Source organism: Scophthalmus maximus, chromosome 6, assembly GCF_022379125.1.
Source record: "Scophthalmus maximus strain ysfricsl-2021 chromosome 6, ASM2237912v1, whole genome shotgun sequence".
Lineage (NCBI taxonomy): Eukaryota > Metazoa > Chordata > Actinopteri > Pleuronectiformes > Scophthalmidae > Scophthalmus > Scophthalmus maximus.
In genome coordinates, this window is record NC_061520.1 from 7,197,501 (window position 1) to 7,207,976 (window position 10,476).

General features: G+C 47.2%; 1 protein-coding gene across 1 annotated transcript in view; it reads right to left on the reverse strand.

The window, feature by feature from the left end:
- apcdd1l (adenomatosis polyposis coli down-regulated 1-like) overlaps positions 1 to 6,916 on the reverse strand; it is a 13,752-nt gene extending 6,836 nt beyond the window's left edge. The window contains exon 1 of the mRNA XM_035632661.2: positions 6,441 to 6,916. Within this exon, the coding sequence (XP_035488554.2) occupies positions 6,441 to 6,495 (55 nt within the window). The 5' untranslated portion in view covers positions 6,496 to 6,916. The remainder of the gene's footprint in view (positions 1 to 6,440) is intronic.
- Positions 6,917 to 10,476: the final 3,560 nt, after the last annotated feature.

Sequence of the window (10,476 nt, forward strand, 5' to 3'; positions counted from 1 at the left end):
TATGTTTTCACTGTGGCCCCTTGAAACTTCTCGCTGATGTCGTCCGCTCCTCCCTGTCACAGTGCAGCGCTTTGTTTCTAAAACAGGGGTTCATGTATTTCTGCTAATGAAACTCAGCGGAGGACTGACTCAACCCCGATGTGAATATTGGCCTTCAACTTTATGATGGATTATTTTTAGGTCTGCCTAGAAAGCACTATTACATCTCATAGTAACTCTGAAGTTGTCTCTGAATATGAAAATAAAACAAAACAAAGTGCGACATCAAGTAGAGCTGCAACTATTAGAAGTCAATTATTTGGTCAGTCAGTAATTAGAAAATGAAACACCAATTTATTTTGAGTCAATTCATTGTCTAATTGTCATGTACTGACATCGCTATGGGCTGCAAGAGACTGTGATCGGCACATTTCCCTGTTTCCATGTTCTGTTGACCAAATGATGAAGCGAGTTATTGAGATATTGTGGCGGTTGGCAAATAGCCAACATTTTTGTTGACTATAAAAAAAAACTCTCAAACTCTCAAACACAAAATAACTTTCGCTCAGGTTTCACCCAAGGTCCTAATCAATCGACCTACATACGAGTCCTCCATCTACAACAATGGGATAGAGCCAAACTAAGATGTGGAGATGCCGCTTTGATTTTGCCATCACAGCACACAAAGACAGATTACAACCGAGCGGGGGGACTGAGAGGCGTCAGGCCACGTTGTCCTCCCCCCGGCCATTCTGCTCCGCTGTAGAAAACTCCGACTTCACAGTCCCGAGCTGTCTGAGCAACACACCGCAGTCCATGAACTGCAGGCAGTGCCGAGACGTCCCTCCCATTTGTCCTCGCGCAGTGTCACAATTCACCCACTAGGGGTCAGCGCATGCAGCCTGTGGCCTGCGTGTGGTCTGGCCGGTCCAGTCCAGTCTGTCATCACCGCTGACTCTGGCCCTCGCTCCATCTCACTGATGACCGGCCAAAGTAATCTACCTGCCTGCGAGCTCCCATAAATTCATCCTGTTTCCACACACACACACACACACACACACACACACACACACAGAGACAAATGCCTACACGCGCGTTCACAAAAACACACATTGATTTACAGTAGACGGCAGAAGGGATACCATTTATAAGGGACCTCCAGGCTGCACTCTGTTTGTTTGTTTGCCCTTGTGATTACGGTCTGGCAGCTCCCGGTCCCCTCTCCCGTGTCTCGTCCACAGAGCCAAAGTCAGAAACCAGTTTAATGTACTTCTTTGTTTGCGAACCATCCTACAAAAACAAGAACCAGACCCAGGCGCGTTTGACTCGGGGCTTGCAGGGGGAAATCAAGTGCTCTGACATCCAAGTCAACCCGGTGCCTCGTTCATTGGAGGGGTTGTCCGCTCCTCATAGCTTTCATAGTTGTTTGAGGCTTTTGATGGAGAACTGCTAAACCTGCCAGAGTGGAGGCAGCGGGGGTGAAAGAAAATCGACTCTGTCCCAGAGAGAAAAAAAGGGTTCTTGGTGTACTGAAATGATGGCAAAGCCCTTCGCGTTCCAGCATTTTAAATACTTCCTCGTGTGTTTCCTACTATTTTACCCTTTTCATTCAGTGTGGCCACCTCCCTGTGAACTGCACAGCCGCTCTCATCTCTCTTTGCCTCAGCGCTGCAGGACAAAACCCACCAAACTGTCCCCGACGTGCCCGTGCCCTCTTGGCCCAACTCCCCTGATGCAAAAGCCGCGATGTTTACGGCTCATTTCTCCTGGATAGATTTCAGATTCCTCCCTTCTTTTTTCCTTTTTTTTCTCCCCCTGTCTTTGTTTTCTTTCCTCTCCCCTATCTCTCTCTCTCTCCCCTCGTGTCCGTTAGTGGTTGATGAGGTGGATGAAGTTTGTCAGGGGGACGAGTGTGTGGGCGTGGGTGGTGGGTTGCTGGGGTTGAGGCGTCCTCGTGTGCTGTAATGAGAAGATTAGTGGGGTGCATGAGTGTGTTTGTGTGTGTGTGTGTGTGTGTGTGTGTGAACAGGAATATCAAATGCTACAGTAGCTCAGAGATTCCACATAGTTAGGTGACTGCTGGACATTATTCACAGTTCACAGCTGCTTTTTCAGGCTCTCTGAGTCACTGAGCGGTCCTCCAGATCTCCGAGAGGTGTCATTAGACAGATATCTTTTTTGGGGTTTGTAACCCCTCAGAGTGAAAAGAGTGTCTTCTTGCTACCCCACTTCATAGGTTGCCTATCTATGTAAATCGTGGGTAGTGAATAACTAACTACTAATAATAGAATATTCTTTTTTATTTACATTTATTCTGTGATCCCATTTGACTACATTTTGCAAGAGAGAAAGAGCAACGTTTAGAAATGATAGTTTTAAATGAAAAGTTTGTAAAATAATTGCACAGACAAATTTTCTTCTCTCTTATCACTGCAGTGTGGAGAGCCATTGTTCTAAAATACCTTTATTGTTTTTCTAATTGGGAAACGTCCCACAACCCAAATATTAATGGATGCAGTGATTTCCCGCAATCTCTCCCCCTTTGTTTTGTTTTTTTCCTCTGGCGAGAATTATCCATCCATCCATGATGCATAACCTGACGCATGTCCTGTGTAATTTCTCTGATTGGGGGATTTTCCTTCTTAGAGAATCGGATATTGATACCTCGCTGCCGACCCCAGCGAGAAACAACTGTTTCTGTTTTTCACGGTGGAAACAGTTGTGCATGTCCACTGCTACTGTGGCAGGACCTGTTGTGTTGTCCTGCACTCTATGGTACAAACACTAGAGTTGGGGTTCTTGCTTGAAAGGGTCATTCTTTTATGTGCCTTTAACCGGCTCCAAACCAAACTCGCCACATTTGCATTCAGCACATGTTGAAACTCAAGATAAGCTACTAGAATTTAATAAGCATCCTGTCTGTTGAGAGGTGTCTTGACCACATGCAGCTCGCCCTCAACTGAAGGCCAACCAACCTGACCTCCTCATCCCAGCCCCCGGCAAAGCGCCAACTGACACGTCGCACCCAGGGGTCACTGTGAGGATCGTTCCACCGACGCCTGCGGCCATTGGTCACCGACCAAGGTCATTTAGGTCATTTAAAGTCTTATGACGTGACTCAGACAAACAGAATATGACATGAAATGATGAGGACCGAAGTAGCCGTCACAACGTCATACGACAAGAACAACAAGTTTTGGAAAAACACACATCCAAAATGATGGAGGCAAAGTGAAAAAGAACCGTGTGGGACTGGCGAAGCTGACGCTTGTGAATACTTGTTTTCTATTCACGTCGCGGTTTTATGATCCACCGCATATTCATCACACGATCTGAAATGCCTCCAATGACATCACACAGTCAGACACAGCGTGTGGTGATTTCATTAGACCCAAGTGAGAACCACAATTTACAAAATGAACATCATGCTGTTTTGAAGAAGACTTGGATTAGCGATTGAGACTCATTTTCTCATAGACTTCTATAGAAACTGCCCATTTCCCCCCCCACAACCTGTGAAGTCGCCCCCTGCTGGTCATTCTGGAGAATACAGGCCTCAGCCACTTCAGCATTCGCATCATTTTCCGGACCGCGTCCATTTTTATACCCAGTCCACGGTTGCTCCGGGCTGCCGCAGCGCCCTGCTGCTGTTTGCCCTCACTTTCCCTCCACACTTCGTCGTCAAAGTCAAGCAAAGGTCAGGTTGATTTAGAGATTTGGAGAACATGAGGTCTGTTGTGTTGTTCTAGCCCTCAGTCCCCTCCCTTCCCCTTCTTTTTGGCTTTAACCCCACTGTCTCTCCCGGACCTGGAGTATCCCTCCGTCCCTGGGGCAGCACGTGGACGTCTGCTGTTGTCTTTTCATCACAGCGTAAGCTGGTTAATCCGGCGGGCTCGTTTATTTAGAAAAGGGATCTACCAGGGTTTGCCCCAGTGGACGCCGCTGCCAGGTCGACTGCGGTCGAGCAAAACTCTGGCTCCTGTTCGCGAGGCGGCGACGCACAGATCATCCCGCCGCTTTTCACACCCTCGGAAAACACCCACCCACTCCACGTTCCCCTCTCCTCATCCTCTCTGCTTTCCTAGCTCATGTTCCCACATTCAATCAAAACAATTGTCAGCTCTTATGCAAACGTCATTGAGCACTAATGGATGCACGGTGGTCTCCCTCCTTGGTTTGTGGGCCGTCAGGCGGCGGAGAGGATCCCTCCACAGCAGCAGCTGACATGCGGCGTGGTGTCTCTTCGAGGCGGAGAAGTAGATAGCGGACAAGAGAAGTTGACGGTCCATTAATGTTCCGGAGCCGCGATCACATCAGTTCCACCTTAATCCAAAAGCTCGGTTGGGAGACGTCTCGGTGTCTGTTTCACTTGGAGAGTTTCGTGTTTGAAGTTGACCGCTGTGGGCCCGATAAAACAGGAATACCGCATCCAGGGTTTAATTCAAATTAATACGATCAAGCGTTGGATCAAAAAAACGTATCCACATCCAGTCGGGTTCAGTTCAGTTCAGTTTGGATCTTCGCTGACCCGCAAGAGGAAACTCTGCTGTCCGCCAGAGCTTGTGCAAAAACATTTTCCGCGAGGTGTCTGCTGCACAGACAAAAAAAAAAATCGGTGACTTTTATCTCGAAAAAACGTGGGAAACGGAAAAGTTTAAGGAGAAATGCTTGTAGCTTTAAAGTGAGAGCTTGGGGCTTCAAAGGGTGCTCAGTGCGGCTTCTCACAAGTCTCGTTCAACACGGATTCAACATGGTGGAGTGTGATTTAACCGAGATGGGCAGATTTCCCTGCAGGGATATGACAGAACACCTGTCAGCATTCATTTGAATGACGAAATTTATGGTCCAAACATTTCCACTTTGATATTGGTGGCCCCTTTAAATCGATTTCCTATTGGGCTTTCAGCTTTATCTGATCATTTCACAGATACCGTGCCAGTCTATGAGGATTCCAATGAAGCAGCTTCGGAAGGGATAGCGGGAGGGGAGGAGGTTGGCGTTTGCGTCTGCTGGGTCTCCGTCACCCTAACCGGCCCTGACGGGGCAGAAGGCCGCGCATCTACGATCGAGGCCACGGCGGCTGGACCGTCAGCTCTGCACAGCAGCCTGAGGTCGGGTCGGTAATGGCCGTCTCCTGTTATTCTAACCATTAACATAATGGCAACATTAGTTTCAGGGCCAGGCTTCCCCGCTCCGAGGGAACCATTGTTTAAAAGGCAGAGCTCCTTTTCTTTTTTTAAGACTGCACCAGCCACTGATGCTTTGAAGACACTCGGAGCAGCGAGGGGGGGCTGGGGGGGGGGGGGGGGGACAGACTCGGTATTCATGAGTCCGACGTCGGCACCGGTTGTGTTTTTATTTTCCCAAAGTGCTGATCCACATGTTGAACTTTTGCAAATTGTTTGAATTGTGACAAATTGCATAATAACTTCCTCGTAATTATGAGTCTGTCTGTTATGATCTCTTCCCTTTTTTTTTGTGTCTTTGTGCCACCATGTGTTCTACCGAAGGCGAATCCCCAAGAGTTCAGCTGAATTCTCACACGAGAGAACGTTTATCTCATTGTTTTCATACTGGGGAAAAAAGAACAACAACTTTGGAGGGCAGGCGGTGGGAAATCTTGCTACAATCTCATAGATTAGATTCAAAATACAGATTTTCTCACACCGTAAAAAAAAAAAGTGACTTGGAAGCATCGGTTCTGTGTGAAGGAAACTCAGAGATTTTTTTGTTGAACACGTTGTATATGTTAGAAAAATGATTCTTGATATTGTGAATTTCATAGCGGTGAATTGTGGACTTTGAACTTCATTTAAGTTTCATTTTTTCATTTTTTTTAACACGAGCCAGAAATCATGGCTCAATGACACACCGGGGCGATAACCGCTCCCCCATAACACCGTAACGTTATAAAACTTAGAGGGAATTCTTTGAGTGGTTCTGCGGCTCGATCGTGTCTGGAGTTTGTTGGCCAGCTGCAGCTACGTCACGCACGTCCATCTTCCCTCCTCGCTGCACGATTAGGGCGCTTCATTAAGGCCGCTGTGAAAGCTGTCAGTCGAAAACCCTGGTGAGGACCAAACAATCAAAGCGAGACCGCTCGGATGGGGTCAGTGATTCCCCAGAGAAGGGGACTGCTGCTTTTAAATGATTGAGAAAACCTATTTATGGTTTTTACTTTTCAAATTTGTCTTGGTGGATTCCAACAGGTTTTCCGTGTGTTGCGTTAAACTCAGAACACGTGTGCATTTGTTGCTTTACTCAGAAACTTAAAACAACGTTAAAATGTGAATTGAACAAGGTAAGACTATATGTCACTTTAATCAAGACAAATTCTGCACAAGTTCCTTGAACAGAAATCCGTGGGTTTGTGGGAGGAATTAAAAAACAAACTATAGATTCAAAAGTCTGTTCAGACAGAGCCACTGGCATCATGGGAGACGGGGGGGGGCTTCACTCACCTTGCCACAGCAGCCAGACTCCCCTCAACAGGTGACCGAGGCGTCCGCTTGACATGTCTCCTGCTTCCGCACACTTCAGTCACACACTCACGCTCCGAGAACAAACTCTGATCCCTGGCAAATCCGAGAAACAGAGAGGCTCCTGTCAGCGAGAGACGGTCAGGTGGGATATCACCATGACAGGAGCTCCTATATGTAAAATGTCCAGTAATCCCTCAGATGAAACTCAGCCAGCAGAGACTTTTTTCCCTTTCCTCTTCTTCCTCTTCTTCTTCTTCTTCTTCTTCTTCTTCTCCTCTTCTTCTCCTTCTACCTCCACTTCTTGGCTTCCATGGTCTGAGAAGAAAGTCCTGAGTTTGAACCACTCGCTGCATGCAGCTTCTCCCCACTGGTGCTTCCCCTCAGTTGGTGCGAGGGAGAGTAACTTCTCTCTCTCTCTCTCTCTCTCTCTCTCTCTCTTTCTCTCTCTCTCTCTTTCCTCACCCCACCCCTCACCTCTCTCTCAATCACACACTGCTGGTTCACTACTGTGCAGCACTGTGGATCTGTTCCACTTGATGCATGTGCAGCGTGTGTGCGTGCGTGCGTGCGTGCGTGTAGGCCGGGGTATTGGAGTGTGTGTCTGGCTCTTAAAGTCTGGAGCTGAGCGGAGGGAGTAAAGAGAGAGAGAGAGGGAGAAGAGAGAGAGAGGGAGAGAGAGAGAGAGAGAGGTAAGGGAGGGAGGGAGGGCAGAGATGAAGTGTGTGTGTGTGTGTGTGTGTGTGTGTGTGTGTGTGTGTGTGTGTGTGTGTGTGTGTGTGTGTGTGTGTGTGTGTGCGTGCGTGCGTGCGTGCGTGTGTGTGTGTGGAGGAGGAGGAGGAGGAGGTTGAGCTTAAAAACTTCCTAAAGTGAAAGCTCTGGGGACCTTTCACTTTAGGAGGTGTAAAAAAAAAAAAGGGGGTCAGTGGTAAATAGGAATCAACACTGCAGCCACTGAAAGACACATTATTTCTCGCCTACTGTAATGCATGCGGTCTCTCGGCATGTCGACGGTTTTGTTGCTGATCGTCTTGGTTGGGAGGTTTCTGCCGGCCGTAATTTTGAATTCAAATTTAACATAACTACAACCGCAAATCTGGGCACACGTGTTGGTTGATCCAATAAACAAAACCCTCAGGGGGGAAAAGAGGACGTAGAAATACTATCTGACACCATTGCAACATAATAAGCGGCTGCATGTTTATTTTCCTCTTATACAGTAGTTTAAAGAGACATGAAATGTTGTTGGAAGTTATTGATCCTTGAAATCAAAGATTCAAAAGAGGCAGTTTCTGCCATTCATTTTTAAACAGTCAGCACAAACAAGCTTTGTCTGAGTCTCAGTGACAGAAAACAGTGATTTAGTTTCAGACCTAACAATCTTCAATGAGGCTTCATACAACTTTTTTTCCCCTCATGTGCACTCGCCTGACCCAGTAAACAGACTTTGATGTGTAAAATTGGTGGCGTTCCCCTTTAATTATCTCCCCGGTCTACACTGACTGTGGCGATGGTCCAACGGAGGTGATGGGGGAGTCACAATCGCTTTAGTGCAAAATGCCGTCTGTGTGTCACAACCACAGCCGACATGAACAGACAAGCGGGAATATCCTTTGTCACGTTTGATCACATTTCTCCGAAATTCACCCTCACTCATTGGGTGCGTGGAAAATTTGGGTCTACTCTCGTTCAGCATTGAAAGATGAAGTCGCCTCCGTGTGAATGATGAAAGAACAACAAAAAACAAACGCGTGGCTAAATGTCCCTGGACAATCCACAAACCTCACTGCGACCGGTTTTCTTTGGAATTACACTCTACCAAATAAATAGTCCCAGTGACAACCCCTCTCACCGTCAGCGCCTGTGGCTCGTCGAGGGCGATGTGTACACCGTCGCCGGGAGGAGACGTCACAACGGCATTTTCTTCGATGCTGCGATCGCCACAAACGAAAAAAGCCCGTTCCCCCTTCACATTACGTATGCATAGAGCGCCGTGGACGGGAAATCGTTTGCACTTTAAACAACTCCCTCCGTGGCAAGTTACCACAATAGGTGAGCGGGAAAAGAGCGTCTCGACTGATTTGCGGGATCCGACCTTTTAAACTGAGGGAAACTCGTGTCATTTTCCAACCTGCAGCAGCTGCACGCACGCACGCACGCACACTTTGCACAAAGCCATATCACAGGCCATTAGAGGAGACACGTGAACACACAAACGCTCCAGTCACACTGATTCATAGGCTCCGCGCGCACATGTGGTCCGACGGGCGCTGTTGACACTGTTGACCGCCGCGGAGGTAAAGAAGGATTTCAAAGTGCCTGCCAAGTGAGAGCTGGCAGCACATCTACGACGGGTGGTCTGACCAGAGCCCTGGCACACGGTCGACGGTGCGAGCGCTCCCGACACCGCCGCGCAACGGAGCCAGCGGCCAGTGCATTTGGGCCGAGTGATTTTTATCACTGCTGCAGTGTTTTCCGTGGCAGGTCTTTCAATGCGTCGCCTTGCTCGTGTTAAGGTTGTTTTTTTTTTTTGCCAGTTGTCAGTCTGCCTAATCCGGTTCCTCTTGAGTCGAACGTTTAAAAGCGCCGACCCTCGGAGGTTCTCACAGTCTCCGTGCCACGTTCTCAAGGTCATTAAACACTACATGGATGAGTATTAAAGGATAATACTGTTCTGATTTTTTTTTTATTTTCCTCTCCAGAATCTGGGTTGTTAAGTTTTGAAGTTTTGAAGTTTTGAAGTTTTGACCATTGTTCCCGTTGACGATGAAAACACTGCACTCCCCGAGTTCATTCCGGACATTTGGGAACAATTCAACTCCTCTAAAAATAAGTCGGACAGGTCACGAAACATGAGGAGTCCGACAATGTGACATTGATTAAACCTCCGGCGACTCATCGCTCTGAAAAAATAAAATGGCTTCGTTGCAACTCTACGCCTTGGCCTCATTTAGCATTTGTGGATGTATGAATATGCAACTGAGCTCCCTCTGTATTCACGGCCTCCGCCCCCGCTCCTCAGCTGCTCGTCTGCTGCTCAAACACACAAACCTCTGCTTCTTCTTCTGTTTCCCAAGCTACTGTACACATTGGCAAGTGGCGATACAGGCGGAGGAGAGGATTGAATTGTGCCCATACAAGTCAATGTATCAGTAATGCGTTGTTTTTTTTTTTTTATATCTCTCTCTATAACATAGCAGCAAGAGAAAACTGCCTTTGACCTGACAGAGTTATCAGACAGCCAATAGTGTGTCAGCTCTGAAGTCGACGGATCACTGGGCAGTTCACACTACATGACTTGCAGTCTTGTGATATCGGGATATCTGCCTCAGCTAATAGAGCTCGCAAAATACCACTACGTAGCTACACCTGGCTTCTCCTTTGACACCCGGGTTATCAGAAGCTGGTTCCTTTATTTTGTGACGCATTAAACACCCTGGACTGTCATTGGATCACTGCAGGTGTGAATACTCAACCGTAGCGTCGAGTGCTAATTTCGCAGACGATATGTCTTATTAGACACTGCAACATACAACACAACCAGGTCGCTACGTGAAAAATGTGTTTATTTATGTTTTAACAATGTGATTTAAGAAATTATTTTTATTACGTTGGTACGAAACATTGCAGCTGCATTTTGTTCACAGGGAACGTTGTTCAAAGCGAAGGAAACACTGAAGTTGAGAGGATTCGGGGGGGGGATGGTTTGGGGTATTAAGCGCCAGACTTTGACTTCAAAGCCGGTCGTTCTCATCCTGAGTCGTGGGTTCGGTTGAATGTTGGTACGGTAAACATTTGCGCCTCGTGTTCCAGGTCACAATGGATCGTTTTGGGGTTTTTTTAAACCAAGAATCGCAATCTTTACTCAACCGAGAGCTGTGAGCCGTTAACATTTTACTGATGTGCTCACAATCAATATTTAGTGACTAACCAGATAAATGAATTAACAATGTTTATTCACTATGAGTTTTGTGAACTCAAAGTGCACAGAAATGTGAAAAGAACCTTGGTTCAAAGT